General features: G+C 37.3%; 1 protein-coding gene across 1 annotated transcript; it reads left to right on the top strand.

Annotated features, from left to right (window-relative positions):
• Positions 1-8,845: 8,845 nt before the first annotated feature.
• LOC127625906 (delta-1-pyrroline-5-carboxylate dehydrogenase, mitochondrial) lies at positions 8,846-25,813 on the top strand. Its single transcript, XM_052101351.1, has 16 exons — positions 8,846-8,946; positions 9,113-9,882; positions 11,848-11,941; positions 12,020-12,112; positions 12,893-12,940; positions 14,208-14,363; positions 14,538-14,687; positions 14,873-14,947; positions 15,024-15,211; positions 16,794-16,867; positions 17,776-17,972; positions 20,419-20,466; positions 20,590-20,742; positions 21,389-21,510; positions 21,691-21,809; positions 23,349-25,813. The coding sequence occupies exons 2-16, from the start codon at positions 9,842-9,844 to the stop codon at positions 23,459-23,461; spliced, it is 1,671 nt and encodes a 556-aa protein (XP_051957311.1). The 5' UTR covers positions 8,846-8,946; positions 9,113-9,841; the 3' UTR covers positions 23,462-25,813.

The raw sequence follows: 25,813 nt of genomic DNA, 5'->3' as shown, positions 1-25,813 counted from the left end.
GAAGGGATGAGTCGCCCCTCAAGCCAATGTCTCCACTCCTCGAGCACCAGTTTGACCGCTAGGAGCTCACAATCTCCCACATCGTAGTTTCTCTCCGTAGGTGCAAGGCGATGCGAGAAGAAGGCGCGTGGATGGAATTTCTCATCCTCTCCTCTTTGAGACAGCACTGCCCCAACTCCGACATCTGAACCATCTACCTCCTCCACAAAAGGTCTTCCAGTATCCGGGAGTGTCAGAATGGGAGCAGAGGTGAAACTCTGTTTACTGTAAGCTTGAAGAAGGCGGTCTCGGCTTCAGGACTCCAGTGAAAACCTGTGTTTCCTCCTTTAGTAAGAGCAGAGAGAGGAGCCGGCACAGAGCTGAAGTTCTTGATGAACCCCCAGTAGAAGTTTGCAAAGCCAAGGGACTGCTGTACCTCTTTGACAGATGAAGGAGTAGGTTAGTCTGAAAGAGGTTGCACTTTCCTGGGGTCCATCTGGATGAGGCCGGGTTCCACATTGAATCCCAGGAACTGTATTTGAGTCGCATGAAACTCGCATTGAAATTGATATTTGGCAGCCCTCATCCATTGATATTGAAATGAATCCTTAATTGTGCAATGTCAAACAAAAGCCTTCCTGGCAAAGCCGGGTTCCTGGGTAGCTGCACCTCTGACATCCGTACTATAATGTTATCCACAATATTCTCAGTGCGTCCATTGTATTTCGCTAGGTGGGCGGAATTTCCGGTTGGCTAGTGGAAGTACGATTGGTTGGCATTTTGTGTGTAGCTGATCTCTGCTTGGTTGCGTGTCATGCGGTTACATTCTTGCTTTTTAAATGTTGTAAGATTTTACATTTACATTTATGCATTTGGCAGACGCTTTTATCCAAAGCGACTTACAGTGCGCCTATTACAGGGACAATCCCCCCGGAGCAACCTGGAGTTAAGTGCCTTGCTCAAGGACACAATGGTGGTGGCCGTGGGGTTCGAACCAGCGACCTTCTGATTAACAGCCCTGTGCTTTAGCCACTACGCCACCACCACTCCAAATGTTGTAAGATGTCTTTAAAATTCCCCAGACAATGTGTGCAGTTAATGGTTATCCTAATAATCAAGTGAAACTAAAGTTTTATCTAAAGCAGCAATGTTATGTTCAGAAACCACTTGTAAAGCACAGCGCTGTCCTTTTCTGCATATTGCGGCAACGTATTGTGGTACGTTATGCATAACGCAGCGGCTCATTGTTGATTATCACTGCCCATTCGATGCGTTTCGTGGCCGACCCACTGGCCCGCTGGGTTCTCCCGATGGACATTCCGCCCCTGATCGACCCAAAAGTGTGTCGGCCCACCAGGAAAATGCCCGGTGTGCCAGATTACCAGTCCAGCCCTGGTTATAGCATTTAGATACAGAGATTATGTATGTAAACTAATAAGTATAAAGCTAGACTACACATTCATCTCCGGCAAAATAATTGTATTTTACCAAAAAAACAGCAGCATGACAGTATCATCATCCGAGTCCTGTAATACACGAGCATCCTGCTGTCTGGACCTCCCCTGTATCTGCAGTAAGTACATAATTTCAGTACAAAAAACTCTTCAGGTTCTGACTAGACTCAACATCTCCTTTAAATAAACATAATTATCTACAGCTCTCAAAGCATTTCCAACTTTACAGTGGTGAAGGCACTAATAGACTACATAGCTCTTCATGTTATCTGCTCAGGTTGTTCCATCGATGGTTAAAGACTCAACAAAATAATTAAAATGCTTCTATTTGCAATATTGCGAGATAGGTGAGAAAGAACAATATCGCCTCGTTATAATTCTGTGATTATTTGTACTCATGTTTCCGTCATTTTTAATGCTGCGAACATAACGATTGTTTACCCTTAGCCAGACGTTCCGCCCACATCGCCCGCAAAGCATCATGGGACTCAGGAATATCATTGATAGAGTGTTAATGTAGTTCATTGTCAGGTGAAAGGACAAGCGTTTTGATGCTTTTATTATTCATATCATAGTAAGATACAAACATACAGACTATTACATAGTTTCACTTACCGTCAAGGAATGCAGTAAAATAAGAAAGCATTAGTGCATATACTGTTTAAGAGACTATATATAATATATATATGTATATCTCAGCTTCCATGGCTTCCATATATAGTAGCTTTCATAATATCTTTGACTTCTAGACAGGGCTGGACTGGTAATCTGGAATACCGGACAATTTCCCGGTGGGCCAACGCACTTTGGGCCAATCATGGGCAGACTGGTTCATCGGGAGAACCGAGTGAAATGTGCCGAATGTTTTTTTGTTAAGGCCATAGGTGTTGCTTTGACAAAAGACAAATGAGAATGTATTACTAAAAGAACTAAAGTTATCATATAACTTTATAAGTTAGCCCTCCTGAATAAAACTCCTTGCCATATACAAATATGCTAAAGTATGATTCTACATCATTATTAATTACTTGTCCATTGTAAAGTATAAACAAGATAACCCAATTTCAGACACCTGTTTTCTCATAGCTTTCATAAAATCTCTGGTCAAACAATATTTGTATTGTTTTTTTTATTGTATTTATTATGTAAATTGAATTGAACAGCACTGAACAGAGTATAAGTCTTTACAGTCTTATTGTTTACTTTTATATTCCATTTAGTTACATTTCAAGCTTTATTTACGAAAAAAAAATCCATTTTGCAAACACTTTCAATTTGAAGGATAACACAGACAGTTGTACATGCATGTGTATGATCAATTTTGCATTAAAACATTAAAAATGATCTAAAGCATAAAGTAATAATTCATTGGATCATTCTCTCAGTGGGCAAAAAGAAAATACTCCTCACTTTTATGGTGCTTTTGCAAAAGTTATTGCACAATAACGTGTCCAACTTGTAGCATAATTCCAAATCTGTTTTTACAGAGTGAATATAATAATCAATGCGACAATCATTGACGCATAGATTGTAATGCCAAAAGCAAGAGCGACACTGTTTAGTGTTATGGCCAGTTTGGAGTATCTTGCTGCAATCTCTGGCTGTTCACAATTGTTAGACTCTCGAGTCTGTGAAAACACAAAGGTAAAACACATCTATTTATCAATCAAACATATGAAAGTTATTAAGAAATGAGAATAATAGAGCCTGATATCATGAAAATTATGTGACTGTGGAGCAGGGCCGTTTCTGACCATTTTCTAGGCGAGATTGCTTATTGTCGCCCGGTGGAAGCGATCTCATCCAGTCGGTCCATGGTCCAGTCTGCATTGCCGATTATACAGTGCATGTAAACCGCAACGTTGCTTTCTCGCAATACACGACTTTCTAGTGTCCATGTAAATGTGGTCAATGTCTTCAGAAGCGATTTAATAGCTGTGGTGAGAAACAGATCTATATTTTATTACATTTTTACTTTAAATTCTCTCTCCCTGCTCAGTCAATCTCCACTTTAACTTTCACTTTCAGAGACATTAAGACATTCTTCTTCTTGTGTTTTTGGTGATTCACATTCTTCATGCAAATGCACCCTACTGGGCAGGAAGAAGAATTTTTTTTAGCAAAAACTGACTTTAATATTAATTTGTTTCTCACCCACACCTATCATATCACTTCTGAAGACATGGATTTAACCACTGGAATCATATCAATTACTCTTAATTTGTGTTGCGCAGAAGAAAGTCGTACATATCTGTGATGGCCAGGGATGCTTTGAGGTACCTCTAGACCCATGGGGGCCCCCTTCTCTTTGTTGAGTGTGGGGGGCATTCTGGTGTTGGTGGAACTACTGTGCGTTGAACATGCGCTACACAGACACCTTTCACAGTTGAGCACCGTCTCGATGTCAACAACTCCAGCGATAGACACGCTCCTCCCGCGAACATGGATAAGGGAAAATATTTTGAAACAGGCTGGGCCCCCTTGGAGATGTGGGCCCCTGGGCTTCAGCCCATGTAAGCCTGTGCATTAATGCACCCCTTGGGATGGCACGAGAGTGAGTAAATGATGACAGAATTTTTATTTTTGGGTGAATCAAAAGTTTTCTTTAATGGCGGTTTGGAGCTTAGAATTGCCTGTAAATTTACACAGAAAAATTAGATATTTTATCACACTTAAAATATGTTAAAATACATATTGTTTATGTCTTGAGGCAATACTTCTGAAACAGCATTTTAACGTTTACGGATTGTCCCCATTCACTTTCATTGTAATATATATATATATATAAATGAGGGATGAGGCAAAATACTTTTTTGTGGTAATCAACATTATGCCACAAATACCGTCAATTGAACTTTTCAACGGCAATATGTCTCATCTGTTATCATATTTTCAAAAGTAAATGGCCAGACATTCAGTCCCGCAATAACATACAGGTACTAGCGACATCAAGTGATAAAGCCGCTGGTTGTGTGAATGGGGCTTTTCATGTATAGCGGCAGTGCTGAGGTGAAATGTCCACTGAGTGGTGCTAATAGCAACTTATATTTCTTTCCAGCTATAATATCGATGACATAGACAGTAAGATGTTATATTGGGCAATTTAGCTTCTTCATCAACACTTTTTCAATTATTTGCTGGAAAAATATTCAGTTTTTTATGTTTTTCTGTCATTTAGAAAGTGAAAATCCGGTCGACTACTTTAAATTTTATACAACTCAGAAAACATTTGACCATAACATAAAAGAGAGGTAGGATTCTTGCAATCCTTAAATTGAGCTCTGCCCTTATCACTCTCCTTTACATCACAGAACAGCAGTTGGACTGGCAAAGGCATAAATATCATATAAAATATTATACAGTATAAATATTATACAGTATTAATATTATATGGTAACTTCAGTAAACTCTCCAATATTATAAATATTAATGTTATAAAACATCCATCATCTACTGTAGGATTACCACCTTTTGGTAATTCAATCTCATTTGTACATGGGAATAAAATATACTTGAAATTAAGGAAAGTTCCATGAAGTAATGACTTACAGAGACAGAGTAAATAAGAGCAGCAATGCCCAGAGGGAAACAGCAGAACAGCATGGTAAAGACCGAGTAGCACATGTGATCCGGCGATGGACTGGCCCGTGGTGCGGGGGTCATGAACACAGTGGGCTGGACATTGACTGCCGGGTGACCTGGATATGCTCCTCCTTGGTAATATACAGATGGGCCTGGGTATGGGCTCTGGGGGCCACCTGGAGCTCCATAGTGCTGGCCTGGATATCCAGGAGGGTAGGGGTAGCTCCTAGGAGGAGGGTATGCTGCAGTTGGGTTCTGAGGGTATTCATGGTAGGGTGGTGGTCGCAATTGGCCCATTTGCGGTCTTCCTGAAGCATCCCAGTTTGCTGGAGGGTCATTGAATGAGTTGGTTGGAACAATTCTTCCGATTGCTGGACCTTGATTGTACATTTTTTCCATTGAAGTAATCCAGATTCTCTCTTGTTTGGTGCTCTGCTGAGATGGCTCTCTGTACTTTGGTTCATTTGTTGTCGAGTACATTGGCCTCTAAAGATGCAATCTAAAACATGAGGTGTGGTTTGTAGATTGTATAGGAGGAGTAGAAGTGCTGGCATAGAGCCAGTGTCATAATTGCACTAGCTTTTCTGAACACAAGTCAAATACACCAATCTACGTGTGAGAAAATGTTCTGTTCCGATAGGGTCACAGCAGGGTAACTCATGCGAAATGCAAATAATTAAATGGAACTAACCATAAAATTATAAATTTTACAGTATGATAGCAAAATAAAAACTTGCCTTATCTTATTATGAATTCCGCAACAGCCCAGCAATTTTCACTAAGTATATGGGACCTTTTAAATGTAATGCCTATGCCCAAAAGGTGCTTTTTCCAGTAAAAGACAAAGAACTCTGCAAGAACCAACATCATAAAACTCTCACACATAAGTGCATCTCACCTGAGACAGCACACCCTACTGAGCAAGGACCATAAAACACAATACTCACTCACATCTGCCGTCTCTCACCTCAGGCCACTTTAAGGACACCAAAAACTAAGTTATGACTTATCCTGTTCTGTAATGTAAAAGTTTCTCTTATCATACATGTTTGGTATCAATCAAGAGGTCTCAGTGCAACAGGAAAAACTGTCTCATTCCCTTTCAGCAAAGTCAAATCACAAGTAAGATTTAAGAACTAAGTAAAATACTGCATTCTATCAGAGACATGCCCCTCCCAGTTCTCTCCCAGAGACCAGATGCTGTATGTAGATTAGGTGCATTCTTTGTAAACATCAAATTACCTACTCAATCACAAGTTTCAAAGGTCTACCTTCAAACCCCTAAATTGTAAACCAAATCCTGAATAACATCAAACAAACACATATGAAATAAAAATAGAATTGTTTGGTATTTAAGTAGAGATGACAAATGAATCAGGGTCTCTGTAACCAGAAGACCCACACAGAAAACATTGTGTGTAGTTTCTCTACCAGGTATGCAAATCTTATTTCTTATGTTTGGGAAATGTTTGAATGGAATACAACTTTAATTATAATATTATGCTTGGTTCATTGAAAGCTTTGAGTTTGATTTATTATTTGATTGGATTTTTTGAATGTATTACTACTACCTGGTCATATAAATTGTTATTATGATTAATTCATACTTTTTTAGTACATTTCTTATTAACTACAAATCTATAGTCAGAGTTGGCTTAACTAAGCTACTTCAGAAGTAACCCATTAGTTAAGTATGTACTAAAAGGCTAAACGGCAAACTGAGACTCTATAATATAATTAGCCAAGTAGAATTAAACGGGAAAACTAAGAGTAGGACTGAGAACCTGTAAAACAGAACTTAATTGATTGGGGCTAAACAGTGAGTCGAGAATCTATACTGAACTTAGCCAAATAAGACTAAACAGATAAAGCAGAGAACCTATAAGGACTTAGTCTAAAACTTTCTAATATCTGAAACTGATGAATGCTTAGTTAAATGACCCAAATAACATTGAAATATAAATGCAGTCTAGAAGAGAGAATTACTAAAAAAATAATAAGATACAAAACATAAATTCAGAGCATAGATACATCAACAAGGTTTTTCATAATAGGAGTCCGATGAAATAAAGAAAATAATTAATGATAAGATTAATAAAACATCAAATCAAAGTATTATTTACAGTGCATAAAAAGACATGCATGTACCCTTCTGCCACAGTATTGGATGCCACCATTGGACCAAGAGGTGGATCTTACAATACTGTACTTCTGTTTGAATGATGTTTGATATTAAGAAATAAACTGGCCTTGTTTGCCTTTAGGTACAGTATTACTAAAGATTATGATGAAAGGAAAACAATATCTGTCATGGAGTATGAAACAAACATTTAGTGTTCTACTCATGGGAACAGTCCAAATATTATAGATAGTCTTGCTGAATTTATTTATGAAAAAAATCATTATATCTGTCTTCTATTATTTTTGAATCTATATGCTTTGAAATGAACATATTTTAAAACTCTGTTGATGGATTACATATGGTCAAATTAACATTTGTGTTGTTATGTACATGCATGCTTTTTATACATTTGTCTAAATATTCAATCAACTGGGGTGCATTATGACAGAAATTATAACAGAAATTATGAGGACATAAACTTTGAATGTGGAATATTGTATATAAAAGAGCAACACATAGATCCTTTAAAGGGATAGTTTATCCAAAAATTAAAATCCTCTCATTATTCACTTACCCTGATGCCATCCCAGATGTGTATGACTGTCTTTCTTTAGCAGAACACAAATGAAGATAGAAGAAGATTGAGCTCTATCAGGTCCTTATAATAGAAGTACACGGGTGCCAGCACTTTGACGGTACAAAAGTCACATTTATGCAGCAAAAAAGTAATCCATGTGACTCAAGTTGATCAGTGAATGTCTTCTGAAGTGAATCGATAGGTTTATGTAAGGAACAAGTCGATAATTAAAACTTTTTTAACTTTAAATCAGCGCTTCCATCCAGGGCTCTGATGCAGTTTGAAATGGCCGAACTCTCGCACGAACTCGCCGATGCTCTTACGTCATGTTCACGTTAGATGCTGGCAGGAAACGCTTTTTAAAAGTTAAGAATGCTTTAATTATCTATTTATTTTTTACACAAACATATGGATTCACTTCAGAAGATATTCATTGATCAACTGGAGTTGTGTGGATTACTTTTATGCTGCCTAAGGGCACATTCACACTTGGCAGGTTTGGTTCGATTGAAACGAACTCTGATGTGATTGCTCTGTTAGTGCGGTTCATTTGAACAAGTGTGAACGCTGGCATCCGAACCTTGGTGTGCACCAAACAAGCGGCCCGAGACCCCCTGAATAGTTGGTCTCGGTCTGCTTTAAAAGGAAATCTGATTCAGTTCGACTGATATATGAACTCAGCATGGACAAAGATATCTAAACGGACCAATAACATGAAGCAGGGCGTGTCTAGGGGGAGGCTGGGGGAGGCAGTGCCTCCCCTAGGATAAGCTCTGCCTCCCCTGAGAATTTGAGGAATAATCTGTCCATCTGATCAGAGGCGGCGGCAGACGATTTTGCCGGGGCATCACCCCCGAATGTTTTGAGTGTAGCCCCGAATGTATTTTGAATAGTTGACTGACAAATATGAAACCGGACAAAAGCCTATGTAAACCCCCGAAATCATAAGTTGCCTTATGTCATTGTGCTTTGGCTTTGCACATACTGCATACAGCCTGTAAAAATAGACATAGGCATAATCTAGCCTATAGAATAAGTTCCTTTGCTGTCGATAGCCTATGGGCGACTCCGTTTCTTCCTCTCTGTTGAATATGCAGCAGGTAGAGGAGGAGCTTGCACAGTCGTTGACATCAACTAACGTTACTTAGTGGCGAGTTAACGGCAATTAGCAGGAAAGACAGCAAAAATTAAGCAAATGAGGCTTTGGGGATTTTTCCGAAAGAAGTCAGTGGGTAAGAATTCACATTTGTTTTTGTCCTTAAAGTCTGAAGATCATCATCTAGCTGGCTTTCACCCACAGTAGGCTAAACCTCAAGAGTTGTAGCCTCTAACCTCCTCATTTAGATTTTCGAACTAAGCGAACCAGGACTAAATTTATTATTATATTTTTTGGTCCAGACCAAGAGAACCGAACTGCAAGTATGAACACACCCTAAATGTAACTTTTGGACCTCAAAGTGCTGGCACCGGTGTACTTCTAAGGACCTGATGGCGCTCAATCTTCTTCTGAAAATCTTCATTTGTGTTCTGCTAAAGAAAGACAGACATACACATCAAGGTAAGTGAATAGTGAGAGAATTTCATTTTTGAGTGAACTATCCCTTTATTATATAAAAACACAATGAACGTTAATCTTTTATAAATAGAACACCTTGCTTGTGTGTCAAAAATGTCTCTCATGTGATTGGCTGAGAGCGGAACGTCTCCGATGCGGATTGGCCACTTAGAGACTCGCCCTCTGGTCTGTTCCATTGATGTACAATAGGGGCTCCGCTAACTTAAAAAAAAAAGAAAAATATTTTTTTCTACATAAAGAATCTGCAAACCTAACTATAATGTTTTATGTTTTATCTTTTAAACATTAATGCTTTTTATTTATAAGAAACAACTTCCTACGCAATTACAGTAAATGTAAAACGTAACACATATCTCCCTTGTTATGAAATCCCCCCTTTAAGTCGAATGGCAGTTTCCCATTCGTGTGATAGTTCCTGTGATCTTGGAGGATACAAAAAGTAACATAATCTAATCCCTGATAGGCTTTGCAGTTTATCAGCAGAAGGATATTTTTTAATTATACGTATTTATTTATAATCTGTTTCCCTGTCTTGTTTATCTACATTAAACATGCTACGAGTGAGAGCAGCCGTCTGTCAGTCTTGGAGGGGGTATGTATGCAAGTGCACATGCACTCACACACGACTTTCACTTTTTAGGGAGTACTTTGAAGCTTTCTAGACATGTCTCACTTTTTGCGTTCAATAATCACTTATGCATATATTTACATTATATGATTGTGATTAAGTGATAGAACGTGGACATAGACAAGGCAGACCAGCTTTTGTTATGTAATGACACGAGAAACCTGTCCACCCACCCACTGTTAGTTAGGTGAGATCTGTTTGTTGAAGTGTATCATTCCTTTATGACTGCAGTGTGATCTGTTCATAAGCATAATGCACATGCTGAGACTCTCTGCAGAAGCATTGAACAGCTTCACTCTTTATGCAAGTTGAAGCAGGTGTCCTTTTCATTTCAAGCTGTTTGGAAATAGTTTGAAATGTTAAGGTGAAGACAGGGTGATATGATTTTTTGTTTTTTTTTTGTTTTTGTTTTTTTGCATCCATTCTCATTACTTCATATAAGTTGCTAATTGAGTGTTTTGGTTGTTCTAGAATATTTGATTGTCAAAGATCATATGAACATGATATATTTTAGTCAAAGTTTTTTGCGTGCTGATCAGGGTTCCCATGAAAATTTATATATATTACAGCTCTGGAAAAAAATTAAGAGACCACAGCAAAATGATGTTTGAGAAAAATGCAATGCAAAGTTTTATTCTATAAAGTACTGACAACATTTCTGGTTAAAACAACAAAAAAGATGCCGTGTTTTCAGACCTCGAATAATGCAAAGAAAACCAAATTTCACAGTGGGTGCGAGACACTGTGGCTTGAAGACCTCTCCAGGTCTCCGTCTAACCATTAGACAACCAGGTGGAGGATCGGTGATGACCTGGGGTTCCCCAACTCTGAGGATTGGTTTTTCCAGCAGGACAATACTCTATGCCACACAGACAGGTCAATCAAAGTGTGGATGGAGGAGCACTGGATCAAGACCCTGTCATGGCCAGCCCAATCTCTAGACCTGAACCCCATTGAAAACCTCTGGAATGTGATCGAGAGGAAGATGGATGGCCACAAGCATCAAACAAAGCCTAGCTGCTTGAATTTTTGCACCAGGAGTGGCATAAAGTCACCCAACAGCAATGTGAAAGACAGGTAGAGAGCATGCCAAGACACATGAAAGCTGTGATTAAAAATCATTGATATACCACCAAATGTTGATTTCTGGACTCTTCCCAAGTTAAAACCTTAGTATTGTGTTGTTTACAAATGAATATGAACTTATTTTCTTCGCATTATTCGAGGTCTGAAACACGGCATCTTTTTTTTTTATTTTGACCAGTTGTTATTTTCTGCAAATAAATGCTCTAAATGACAATATTTTAATTGGAATTTGGTGGAAATGTTGTCAGTACTTTATAGAAAAAAAAACTATTATTTTTATTTTACTCAAACAGATACCTACAGATAGTAAATCCAGAGCAAATGATAATTTTACAGTGTCATTTTATTCCAGAGCTGTATATACACTGATCAGCCACAACATTAAAACCACCGTAATACCGTATAGGTCCCCCTCGTGCCACCAAAACAGCACCAACCTGCATCTCAGAATAGCATTCAGAGATGATATCCTTCTCAGCACAATTGTACAGAGCGGTTATCTGAGTTACTGTAGACTTTGTCAGTTCGAACCAGTCTGGCCATTCCCTGTTGACCTCTCTCATCAACAAAACATTTCCATCCACAGAACTGTCGCTCACTGGATGTTTTCTTTTGTTTGTTTTTGGCACCATTCGGAGTAAATTCTAGAGACTGTTTTGGAGAGGACTTTTTATAATCCTTCTACAGTTATCACAAGTGACTGGAATGGAAATTCAATGGTCAAAACGTGTGGGAAGGCTTACTGATTTCTGAACATCAAGTGAAAACATATTGTTACAGCACAGTAATTCACATTGTAGCAAAACAAGCAAATCATGGTTCGTTGGTCTTGTTTTTCTGGAGGTTCAAGACCTTCTCATATGCAGCTGTGGAGGTCAAGAATGAGCCCATCCTGGGGTTTAAAGAGGGAAGTACAGAGAGAGCAGAACTGGAAAAGGTAAAACACAATCACACACAGTCGCAGATGTCCAATACACTGAAGCAGTTTTTATTGACGTTTTACTTTGTATATCAGGTGTTACACAATCTAAAGGGAAAGACTGAAGAGATTCCATGTGTGGTTGGAAATGAAGAAGTTTGGACCAAAGATATCAGATACCAGCTGTCTGTGAGTTGATTGTTGGTTTGATGTCAACTTGTAGATCTCTTTCAGAACACATTTATGCTCTTCAGAGACTTCGGTTTAATGGATGAAAAAATATTTGCTCTCAATGAATCAGAAAAACATCACATTAACAGGAGCCTCCAAACATTCACAGCAGTATATATTGTACAGTCAAGTCATTTGGGGTGGGCCATATAAGCAAAAATTTATATTGCGAGATTCTTACCATTTTTGGTCTATAACGATATACAGTATATCATGATCAGGGACTGATACCGACATTTTGCCTCTTACCTTATTTTGCCACTTTACCTTATTATTATTCTTGAAAAATGTGCAAAGTGGTACAAAAGCTTTTTCACTCTCCATTGAACATGGATTGGATCTGTTGACCATATGACAGGCCAAAGTCTGCTAATCACCTAGCTTATAGGTAAGTGCCACTTTCACAGCCGTCACGTCCATTTATGTTGAGTTTTTTCCTGCATTAACATAAGAACTAGACCAGAAATATGTTTAGAGACAACAATGTTCTTAGTGCCAGCTCTTTTACATAGTGTGGCTATTATTGTTTCTGGATTGTGCATTTAAATTCATGGAGTTTTTACAAAATATTTGATGATAGATACAAATAATTATCTGTAGCACAAACTTTGCATTCTGTACCATGCTGCGTATTTGTAGCAGTATTTGTACCGGTATAGCTTTATAACTGCTTTATCGCCGTTCACTACAAGCCATGTTCTCGTTCATGTTCAAATAAATTGTTTTTGTTCCTCACAGCCCTTCAACCATTCTCACAAAGTGTCCAAGTTCTGCTATGCCGATAAGGTATGGTATGATTTGAAAGTATATTAAAAGAAAATATGGAAATGCTGCTAATGGCTAGTTGACACAGAACACATTTCAGGTTAAAATATATATATTAATGTATCAATGTAAGAGAAGGTGTACATATTAAGTGCTATTAAAATAAATATTTTTTTTGAATGAATATGAAGAAAAGTAAGTATAGACCTGACCCATGTCAGATGCTTCAAATATCAAATATGTTTTGGATGTTTTATTTAACAGGTCACTTGATCTCATGAGATCATATACACTTGGCCAACAAAAAGTTGCGTACTCTTTGGACCCCCTTTAGCATTGATTATGGCATGCATTCTTCGTGGCATTGTTTCGACAACCTTATGCAACATCACAACATTTATTTCCATCCAGATTTGCATGCATTTTTAGACGAGATCTTGTATTGATGACGAGAGAATCGAACCACTCCATAAAGACTTACAATGGAGTTAAGGTCAGGACTCTGTGGTGGCCAATTCATGTGTGAAAATGATTCCTCATTTTCCCTGAACCACTCTTTCACAATCTGAGCCTGATGAATCTCATCACTCTCGTCCTGGAATGTGTCCGTGCCGTCAGGGAAGAAAACAATCCATTGATGGGATAATCTGGTCATTCAGTACATTCAGTTAGTCAGCTGACTTCATTTTATTGCTGCATAATGTTGCTGAGCCTCAACCTGACCAATTAAAGCAACCTCCGATCATAACACTGCCTCCAGAGGCTTGTACAGTGGGCACTATGCATGACAGGCGCATCGATTCATGCACTTCCCTTCTTACACTGACGCACCCATCGCTTTGGAATAGGGTAAATCTGGACTCATCAGACCACATGACCTTTATCCATTGCTCCACAGTCCAATCTTTATGCTCTCTAGCAAATTGAAGTTGTTTTTCAGTAACCACTTAGTTTAGTCCTCGTCTCATTGTGCACATGGAAATGCTCCTACTTTCACTATTAAACTATTTTCACTATTAACATCTTTTCCACGACCACGGGATACATCTTCCGACATGGTTGTTTAAGAAATGAGAAGCTGCACACTGCATCAGTTTAGGTTTAAAGAATTGTTGTCAGCTGAAATATTATTCGCTACAATAATGATCCAATCATGTTCCAATCAATGCAATTGGATGCAATAATGATCCAATCAATTTGGCCAGGCAGTGTTTTTACTGTAGGATTAAATGCATTGATTTTTATAGAGTTTCATTGAAAGGGGTTTAATTTTTTTGGGTGTCTTTAGGAGTTGATAAATAAAGCCATTGAGGCTTCTGTGGCTGCACGTAAAGAGTGGGACCTCAAACCAGTTACAGATCGAGCTCAGATCTTCTTCAAAGCTGCTGACATCATCAGTGGTCCCAAGAGGGCAGAAGTTCTGGCCAAGACTATGATCGGACAGGTACATATTCACAAACATTTAGAAATGCCTCAAACGGAGACCTCTTTCCATTTGAAGGCTGATGTCGCTTGATATTAACCAGTACAATTATCTTTTGGACTCAAGATTAATGTATGTCTGAGGATCTATTCCTGCATACATTAGTCATGATGATTTTTGATGCGTGTGTTTCAGGGTAAGACGGTTGTCCAGGCAGAAATAGATGCTGCTGCAGAACTCATTGACTTCTTCAGATTCAACGCCAAACATGCGATTGAACTAGAACATCAGCAGCCATTAAACAGTGATGGAAGTACCAACACCATGCTGTACCGTGGACTGGAGGTGGGTTGCTTCTCCTGCAGACTTGCTGAACGAATCGGTCTGATTCATAAACAAACCATTCAGACCATTTATGAATCAGGCATAACTATTTCTCTCATGAATGTGCTAAATTTCCATCTGTTGCTCACACAAAGCTATTGAATGGCACATTTCTTGGTGTAACTCCATGTATATCTTTGCTGTAGGGATTTGTAGTTGCTGTCGCCCCCTTCAACTTCACAGCCATTGGTGGAAATCTGGCGGGCACCCCCGCTCTAATGGTTAGTCTTCTGTACCAAATCAGTGAGCTCTGCTTCACAAGTCCTAAATTTGACAACATCAAATATGTACATCCAGGGTAACGTGGTGTTGTGGAAACCCAGTGACACTGCTATGTCCGCCAGCTACACCATCTATAAGATCCTGCGGGAGTCTGGACTGCCACCCAACATCATCCAGTTTGTGCCAGCTGATGGGCCAGTGTTTGGGGACACCATCACATCCTCTAAACATCTGGCTGGTATTAACTTTACCGGCAGTGTCCCGTAAGTCTCATTCTGTGCTTATTGACTCAGTCACTGTCATATATGGGTGTTTGTTCAACTTTGGGCACTTTTATCACCATGGAAGTCTTGTTAAAACAATTTTTATACTCACTCATTTTCTAATTTTGTCTACTAACAATGTATGTTTGGAATTTTGTCTGAAAGTCATACAAATTTCCACCACAGTGTCATTAGAATTCTGTGGTGGAAATGACACTGACTGAAATTACAATTTTTATGTAAAAATAAATAAATATTCTAAATACAGACAATTAAATAATATTTTTCACTCTTTTTATGTAATTTGGCAACATTTTAGCTTGATTGGAAACTATCCAATAAAAATATTTTGCTTACAATTAATATTTATCTTTTTAATTTAAATTTTCTTCAAACATTACTTGATATAACATATTTCAAGCATGCTCTTCACTGAAACTTTTATTGAAATAATTAACAAGTGCATTAACTTTTAAACCATTATTAGGGGCAAAATTGTTTGGTGTGGTGAAAATTACACAAATGTCTCTGTGTGCCTGGGCCAGTTTTGCCAAAATGTTTTAGCGGCTAGTGACCTGACTCATAATGTGTACCTGGACCAGAAAAGCTTTTATTGTCCATCTGGTCAAAGATAATATGGGTTTTAGAAAAGTAATAAGTAATTTAATTACATTTCAGACAGAGTAATAAGTACAGTAATTTAATTACAATGTAGATGTCATTTGTAATTAATTACTTTTTTTGGAGTAACTTACCCAAAAATTTGCTCAGATAATATGACAAGACAAGAAAATTAGACACAACGAGATCGTGGTAAGTCAATGGAGCCAATCTGTAGTCTGTTGTAAAAAACAAAAATAGTATGTGGTGGAAATGATGCCACAACTGTGCGACTGTAGTATTTGAAAAAATTGATCAAAATAATTTTCACACAGTAAACGGTGAAATGGTTTGTTTATTACACTCTCTTTTTTTAATTTTTATAATGGATTTTTATAGTTTAATATTGAAAGTCTGGGTCTTGTACAAGGCTAAAATTGTAAAATCTATACATAAAAGGCATTAAAAAAATTCCACAATAATTGATGGAGGACTGGTAAGTCCGTTTTAATGAGAAAACGTTTTTTAAATCAGTGTGCTTCAATAAAAATCAACCCCTTGCCCAAAGTTCACGAACACCCATATGATTGTAACCTTCTGTCTGGGTTAACAACTATGTCAGACCTTGCAGTGCCAAGTCAATGTTTAAATCCTTTGGATGTTTTATGTGTTTCTAACCTAAAATGTTTACAATTTTGAACTTGAATATCTTAATAAATGATGACAATGATAACTTAATGACTTAAAGCATGCTGTTTCTATTTGTTGTCAATGTGAAATGCTGCAACCCCCTCAAAGTTCAAGCCAAATCTACACAAATGTTTACAGACATTTATAACCTTAGTTTGATATTTTACCTGAAGTGTTTTATATACAGTAGTCTATCTAGGCACTAGCCTTGTAATATTTAGATATTTTTGTATCTACGTATTAAAGATTTGTCCAGTTTTATAAGTTGCATTTTTTTCTGTTTTATCCCCAGAACTTTTAAGCGATTGTGGAAGCAGGTGGCCCAGAATCTGGACATCTATCGTAACTTCCCTCGTGTTGCTGGAGGTTTGTTGTCCTTTTGCATCAGAACATTTTCTTTAATATTTAAATTCTTATTAGGGGTGTTTCCTACGAAAATATAAAGATGTAGTTACTTTAAAGTATCTGCGACATTGTGCCACCAAACTAATTTGCAAAAATAAACAATCTTTTCAAAACAGATTTCTGAATATGCCCCTCACCTTCCGTTGTTCTAACAGCCAGATAGTCTCACCCCCAACAAACTTTGTTGGGGCAGATCTTTTTTTATTTTTTTTTCTCCCAATTTGGAATGCCCAATTAGTAGGTCCTCGCGCTGTTGCGGTTACTCGCCTCAATCCGGGTGGTGAAGGACAAGTCTCAGTTGCCTCCACTTCTGAGATCGTCAATCTGCGCATCTTATCACGTGACTCATTGTGCATGACACCGCGGAGACTCCCAGCACGTGGAGGCTCATGCTACACTCCACGGTCCACCCACAACTCACCACATGCCCCATTGAAAGTGAGAACCACTAATCGCGACCACGAGGAGGTTACCCCATGTGGCTCTACCCTTCCTAGCAACCGGGCCAATTTGGTTGCTCAGGAGACCTGGCTGGAGGAGGAGACTCGGCACACCCTGGATTTGAACTTGTGACTCCAGGGGTGGTAGTCAGCGTCAATAATTGCTGAGCTACCCAGTACCCCTTGTTGCGGCAGATCTAAGCGGGTCATTCAAAACATACACACACCGTTTTATCCACCACAAAGACATGATTTTTACAGTTTGAGAAAATTAACTTATGAATGGCTTCCTTATAGTTGTCTCTGTATATTAAGCTGGGATAGAAGAATGTATTTTAACTCCGAAAAAATTTGATACTTCAGCTTTAACCATTGAATGGTTACTTAAATGTACGCTTCACTTAATTGTATTTGATATGTATGTTTTAGAATGTGGTGGCAAGAACTTCCACTTTGTGCACAAGTCGGCAGATGTTCATAGCGTGGTGACCGGCACCATCCGCTCTGCGTTTGAGTACGGAGGACAGAAATGTTCGGCCTGTTCCAGGATGTATGTACCAGATTCACTGTGGCCTCAAATCAAACAGGGGCTCCTTACTGTGCTCAAACAGATCAAACTGGGAAATGTAAGTAGAAGATTTGAATTTGTAATTACTGGCTACAGCAACAGATCAAGGTTTAATGTTTATGGCTGCTATCCATTGTCAAAAACTGCATTGTGGTCAAAAGATTTTAAATTGCTAATTTGACATGGGATGTGTTTGGACTTGAATACTTCCATACTGCTTACTGCACAGTTTGTACTGCATACTGCCTATTGGTTTGGAAAAAATAGTATGTAAAACAGTGCGCAAATGACAGTATGCTACATTGTCGTCACGTGATTTCATTGCGTGAGTGATTATATTTCAGCCGGTAATTTTGTATTTGTAGTGTGGTGTTTTTTTTTTTTTTTTTTTTGGCATTCTGATCAAACAATGAGTCAAGAAAAATATGTTAACCCTTGTGCATCCTTGTGGACATTTTTGGCTTTTTCAGTTTTTTTTTTGATAACTTTGTCTGTGTTAATGCTAACTGCATAAAATTTTCCACAGGTGTGAATTTTTATTTGAATTTTAATATTTCACCCTATTTTCTTTAAAAAATATTTTTTGCACTAGTTACACAAAATACTCCCTCTTAGCGTCGTTTTGGACAAAAATGGCACATTGAAACCCATTAAAACTGCGATTTTTAATCCCAGTGCCATTTAACTATAAAATTATGCAATCTTGTTTAACATGCTTTCATTATGTTGGCAAGGCTTCAAAATTTACATTTTAAATATTTTTTATCAGATCGTGCCATTTTTTCAGGTTTGGCATATCATCGCTTTTGTTGTTGTTTTCTGCTGTTTTTGGCTTATGCATATTATAGAGCCAATTAGATACATTATGAATATATAATTGTGTGAGTGTGTTGGTATGGATTTCAGAGTGTGGTTTGTATGTGTCTGAGGCTCTAATAATAAAAATAAAAAAAATTCTGTTTAGCATTTATTAAATTGAAAATAATTATAATTATTATATTTTTTATAAAAAACAACAGTGGCATTATGTAAACAAACCGGCGTTTAAAGTGTTAAAATTCTGAAAATAAATGAATGTTTGGTAATTATGATTAGAACTGATGCTGGTTAAAATATTATGTCAGTGAAAGTGGAAAAAATATTATTCTATAATATTTTTATGACACTTTTTGACATGGCCATTTTTGTCCATTATGGACCTAAGTGGTAGCTTTTTTTAAAATCTGATACTGCATAAAAAATATGAAAGCATCAAAATGAATGTTGTTGTTAATCATTGACATATCCGAGGCTCTAATAATCAAAGAAAAAAAATTCTGCTTAGCATCTATTAAATTGAAAATAATTACTATTTTAAATTTTTTTCCTAAAAAAAACAACAGTGGCATTATGTAAACAAACCAGCGTTTAAAGGGTTAAAATTCTAAAAATGAATGAATGTTTGGTCATTATGATTAGAGATGATGCTGGTTAAAAAAATTATGTCAGTGAAAGTGGAAAAAAATATAAATCTATAATATTTTTATGACAGTTTTTGGACATGGCCATTTTTGTCCATAATGAACCTATGTGTAACTTTTTTTAATTGATGCACAAGGGTTAAAGGAATGTTCCAGGTTCAGTAAAAGTTAAGCTCAATCGACAACATTTATAACCATAGAAAATCATTTAAACTCATTATTCTTTAAAAAAAGAAGCAAAAATTGCAGTTACAATAAGGTGCATACAACTCGTCTTCCATTGTAAGTTCCTCTATGTAACGGCAATATATTTTATGATTATTATTATTTAACAAGGGGGACTTTGCTTGCTAGCTAACAATTAGCCGAGCAACTTTTAATTCGAGAACCATGGCTTTGTTCTTTCCCTGCTGTCCATGACATAGTCCGAATAGACCTGCGGCACACTTTTGAATCGTGACCCACCGGTAGAGAAACTCTGATATATAATGAACTTGTCTCTTGTCTGGGACTGACTGTTCTGGGAGCGTTGTGTGTGTGTTCCTCAATCCTTATGACTTTGCTGTGTGGCTCTAAGATATTTTTCAAAAGTGCCAGATTGTAAACCTGCTCTTCTGCGCATTTCAAGTTTGTATTAGATTATTTGCTTGGTTAATGCAGGCTTTGGATTTTCACGACACCTGTATTTCATTATCTCATACTTGTTGAGCTTCGATTGTGATGAAGTTCCCAATGTAAAAAGTCTGCACGACATTACTTTGGTTAAACGTTCCATCAATGTATGCATTATTTTGTTTGTCCAGAAATGATAGCATTACTTGCAACAAGATTAATTTTACTAGTAGGACACACATCACAACAAAAAGACGTTGCAATATTTATGTACAAGATAAATTATGATTAATTCCAAAACACTTCCAGCACTGGTGCACAGTATGCATACTGCAGAAATAGTAAGAGCAGTATTATGCTTTTATGATCGTAGCGATTGGTAATAAAAAAATACAGAATTGTACATACATTTTTTGTTGTTTCACTTTACAGCCTGTCGAAGATTTCAGCACGTTCTTCTCCGCAGTTATTGATGACAAGGTACAAACAAGCCTTCTATTTGTCCAATAACAAAACAGCTGAAAGTGCATTACATTTTGATTAACTTCCTGTGGAACTCATAAAATACTGAACAAATCTGCTAAATGTCTTGTCTATCAAAAGTCCTTCTCGAGGATCAAGGGTTGGCTGGAACACGCCAAATCTTCTCCACATCTGAAGATCATCGCTGGGGGAAGCTGTGATGATAAAACAGGATATTTTGTGGAACCCACAATCATTGAGACCACAGACCCACAGGAGAAAATTATGATTGAGGTAGAAATATGATTGTATGTCATTTCTTGTATACAAAGATTTGGTATTTGTGGTTTTATTCAGTGAGAGCACAAAGGTTCAGTTTTAAGGTTTGGTTTTCCATCAGCCAGGGTTACACACACACACACACACACACACACACACACACACACACACACACACACACACACACACACACACACAGGCTTAGAGCAGTGAAGGAGTGGACTTTAGTTTGTTTGGATAAATCAATCTCAAACCACCCTTATCTAATTGGATGAGTGATCAAGATATTTAGAACATAGACAAATATGTAATCCATTTGCATAAAAAGAAAGTTTAAATTAAAAAAAAGAAAGTGATTAAAGGAATATTCCAGGTTAAATACAACTGTAGCGACACTAGTGGCCTACCACGATTTACCATAGAAAATAACTTTGACTTGTTCATTAGTTTGTAAAACAATAAACCCATGGACAATTTTCATTGTAAGAGTTTTACTGAGAACTAATTTTTATTAAAAAAAAAAAAAAATGAACAGAGGGATGGGTATTTTCTGCACAATTAAAACATTTTTAAATCCATTTTCTTCTTCTTTTTTTATTTTTAAACAATATATGGCAAAAGTGAAAGTCAAAATCTGTTGATATGTTTTTTGCTTCTGTAGGAGATCTTTGGGCCCGTCCTGACGGTATATGTTTACCCTGAAAACGACTACAAAAAGGTCCTGCACTTAATAGACAACACATCTCCGTACGCCCTAACAGGAGCCGTCTTTGCTCAAGATAAGTGAGTGTAGCACCGTTTCATCAATGTCCCTGATGTTAGTATGCAAATAATTATCCATTTAAAAAAATCCGCTTCAGCACATTCCCAGCTTTTCAACAAGAATCTTTTTCACTGTTGTTGGCCTACAACGGTTTATCAAAACGTCTTGACAGGAGTTCATGAGGTCGTTGCTTGTTTCAGGGCTGTTATTGACGAAGCAGGAAAGGCCTTGAGAAACTCTGCTGGAAATTATTATGTCAACGACAAATCGACAGGATCCGTTGTGGCCCAGCAACCGTTTGGTGGCGCCAGAGCATCAGGTAGTAGAAAAATCATTGCCTGAGTAGAGGAATGGAGTGAATGTGGGCAGTTCATAAACATTAAATGTTTCATTATTATATGCGTTAGCATAATTTTAATGTGATCTAATCAGGGATTTAGCGCCGTTACAGCCAGATTACAGGGTTTACCAGTGTTTCATGATCATCATGACTCAACAAAGTTGAATATATATTTTACACAGATAAGGTTAGGAATTGACTAAAATCATGATAACCTGTATAATGTTTATGTCTTGTTGCTTTACTTCGGAAAAAGCATTTTAATGTAATGAGCCAAAAAAAACATTCTTAACATTCCACAAATTCTGTCGATTGTATTGAACCCAAAACATTCCTTTAAAGTCTATAGACGGCATGTGGCACAATGTTGATTACTAAAGAAAATACGTTTTGCTGTGATTTATGCTTAACCAAAAGTTCACTCTTCTAGAGAAAAAGTGCCACCACAAAAAACTTACTTGGACAACTTTACAACTAAAATAATAAACTATTTAGTCCTGAATAATCTCAATTGTGCTTCCAGGTTCTTTTGAGCAGCAGATTTCAATGGTAAATATGGGCAGCACTGCAGTTTGAATAAACTTTAAGCATGTCACAATATTTGTTAATGTTAATAAAAGTTATTCTAAAGGTCTATCTATAGCAGTGGTCCTCAACCATATTACTGGAAACCCCCCAACACTGAACATTTTGTATATCTCCCTTTTCTGACACACCCAATTCAGGTCTTTGAGTCTCCATTAACAAGCTGATGAGTTGAATCCGGTGTGTTTGATTAGGGCGATATCCAAAATTAGCAGTGTTGGGGGGCCTCCAGGAACAGGGTTGAGACCACTGATCTATGGTATAAAGTTAAGTGGGTCGTTCTTTCTGAACTATCGGCAAAACAATTTTAACTTTGTTCAATGTGATTATGTCGGACATGCAACAGGTTGATGAATACACATTCTTGCATGCTTAAAACACTTCTAAATCCTGACATGTGTAATATAGAAATGAAAACTACCATTAAACAAGAAATATGTGTCATTACTACATACATTTTTGGTCTATATGCATTAAATATTCATATTTGACTTCAATATCATCATGTATAGCATATTAAAACAGCCAGTTTCCAATTAACAAGTTGTTTACTGCCGTCAAAATATAGGCAAAGATGTAATAATCGAAAATTATATTATTTTTACTCAAATATCCGTTCACAATCCGTAGCCCCATGTGCATTTTCAGCTCAGTTTGAGTGAAGTACCCATAGACAGCAGTTCTGCCATGTCAACGTTTGTTTGTAAACAGTAACTTTATCTATATGCTTTAAAAAAAATATGAGGGCACATTTCTGCTTTTGAACCCACTGTAGTTTACTTCCATCGTAAGTGGATACTGTAACCATGATTTGTGCTCTGAATTATGAGTCAAAATCTTTTCCTGTCCTAATTGACATTATTGAACCCAAAAATTTAAGAACAACTTAGGCATGTTATGACTTTAGAATTCATGTTAAAAATATAATTTCAGGCACCAACGACAAGCCTGGAGGTCCACACTACGTCCTCCGATGGACATCACCACAAGTCGTCAAGCAGACGTATGTGCCGCTTACAGAATGGAAATATGCCTACATGGGTTAAGTGGTCTTGCCAGTCTTGCCTATATCTCTGACCCAAAAGCTTTCCTTCCCCCAAATCCCTCCATCAAGACTTATAAAACAATCAAATTAATTATCCTCTGATGTCTCATCTTGCCCAAATGACTTGCTGAAAAAGGCACACTAGGGCTCCAGAACAGAAGACTCCTGCCGACTGGTGCTGCCTTGAACGTACACTGGTGGCCCGAAGTTTGGAATAATGTACAGATTTTTATCTCATGGAAAGAAATCAGTACTTTTATTCATCAAAGTGGAATTCAACTGGTCAAAATGTATAGTCAGCACATTAATAATGTGAAAAATTACTATTACAATATGAAAAATAATTTCAGAACTTTAACTACTTCAAAGAGTTCTCATAAAATAATCCTCCATGTGCAGCAATGACAGCTTTACAGTTATTCTAGCGGTCAGTTTGTCCAGATACTCGGATTACCTTTCACCCCACACTTCCTGTAGCACTTGCCATAGATGTGACCGTCTAGTCGGGCGCTTCTCACGCACCTTACAGTCTAGCTGATCCCACAAAAGCTCAATAATTCTTCCCATAATGCTGCACCCCTGAGTCTTCTCTTTACTGTTGTACATGAAACTGGTGTTGAGCGGGTAGAATTCAATGAAGTTGTCAGTGGAGGAACTGTGAGGTGTCTATTTCTCAAACTAGAGACTCTGATGTACTTATCCTCTTGTTTAGTTGTACATCAGGTCTTCCACATCTCTTTATTACCTTTTTAGAGCCAGTTGTCCTTTTGTCTTTTAAGTCTGTAGTGTAAACCTTTGTATGAAATCTTCAGTATTTGGCAGTTTCAAGCATTGTATAGCCTTCATTCCTCAAAACAATGATTGACTGACGAGTTTCTAGAGAAAGATGTTTCTTTTTCATTTTTGACCTGATATTGACCTTAAGACATGTCGGTCTATTGCATACTGTGGCAACTCAACAACAAACACAATGTTAAGCTCTTTTAATGAACCAAATATCTTTCAACTGTGTTTGATATAATGTCAAGACATTTTCTAGTGCCAAATGATCAATTTAGCATGATTACTCAAGGATAAGGTGTTCGAGTGATGCTGCTGTCTAGATTTGATCAAAAATAACTTTTTTCAAATAGTGATGGTGCAGTTTTTTACATCAGTAATGTCCCGACTATACTTTGTGATCAGTTGAATGCCACTTTGGTGAATTAAAGTACCAATTTCCTTCTGAAACAGCAAAATCTGTACATTAATCCAAACTTTTGGCCGCCTGTGTATAAGAAATACTTTTTATGGGCTAGGAAACTGGTGGCAACAGCTCTCGAAGGACTGAATGTACTCAAGAAACTGCACGTCTTTTCAGATTTCCGTTACCTCTGATCTTGAAAGTCTGCTGGACCCTTAACGAGAGGAATTAGGAGTAAGCAAGATCAAACCTCAGAGTGCACTGGAAATTTCTTATATTGTTTTGCTCTGATTAGTGATCATTTCACTGTTACAGTTGTCCTAAAAGGGTATTTTGAATTTTTATGTTTTACGAGTTCCTTTTGCATTTTATAACAAAAATTATCAAACCGATGGCATTTATTTTCAAACAAATTTCAATCAGACTGACTTTATACATCCACTAACAATCACCTTGACGCCAGTTAACAGTCATTGGAAGAAAAAATTGCACCGCAAAGTGAAGTTAGTTCTGAGAAATGCTTGATTTGCATTTGAGCAATCGTTTGATATTTTGTTACCTAATGCAATGAAATTCACACATTTAAGTGTGGGCCACTGTATATAGGATTTGCTTTCAGAATTTACCATATCCAGTTAGTAAATGGAGTAAATCTATTTTTATATCATTCTAATCTATGACTAAATTTAATCTACTAAGTGGAAGTACTGCAGCTAATAACATCCGTTTGTTATTGTTTTCTGTTACTGATATCTTCACCCTGTGAACGGTTACATTTACAGTGATCTATTGTTTGAGCTTTTTATTTAAATTATTAGGATTACATGTGCCGTCCTAATTTAATCTGTAGCATTCTAATATAATTTGCATGTAACTGTGAGTGCAGATATGAGGACATGTCTTCCATTTGTTGAAAATGAATGATTGTAGGACAGATTTGGTTTGCTTGTCATAGCCCAGTTCAATCATTATCCTGTGATGTGATGTGATCTTAAAGGTTCAAGTATGGTTTTAATTGCCTCTGTATTGTATGTTAAATGATTGACAATGGCAACAAAGCTATCAAGGTACTCTACAGCCTTACTTGGTCTAATTATCCACACACAATGCAATCTAGACTGCAGACATTGCAATCTAACAACAGTGCCTCAATAAAGATAAATTGTGGAT

This window comes from Xyrauchen texanus, chromosome 32, assembly GCF_025860055.1.
Source record: "Xyrauchen texanus isolate HMW12.3.18 chromosome 32, RBS_HiC_50CHRs, whole genome shotgun sequence".
In the NCBI taxonomy this organism is placed as follows: Eukaryota; Metazoa; Chordata; class Actinopteri; order Cypriniformes; family Catostomidae; genus Xyrauchen; species Xyrauchen texanus.
The sequence above is the reverse complement of the archived record's forward strand: the minus strand, read 5'-3'. Positions and strand labels throughout refer to the sequence as shown.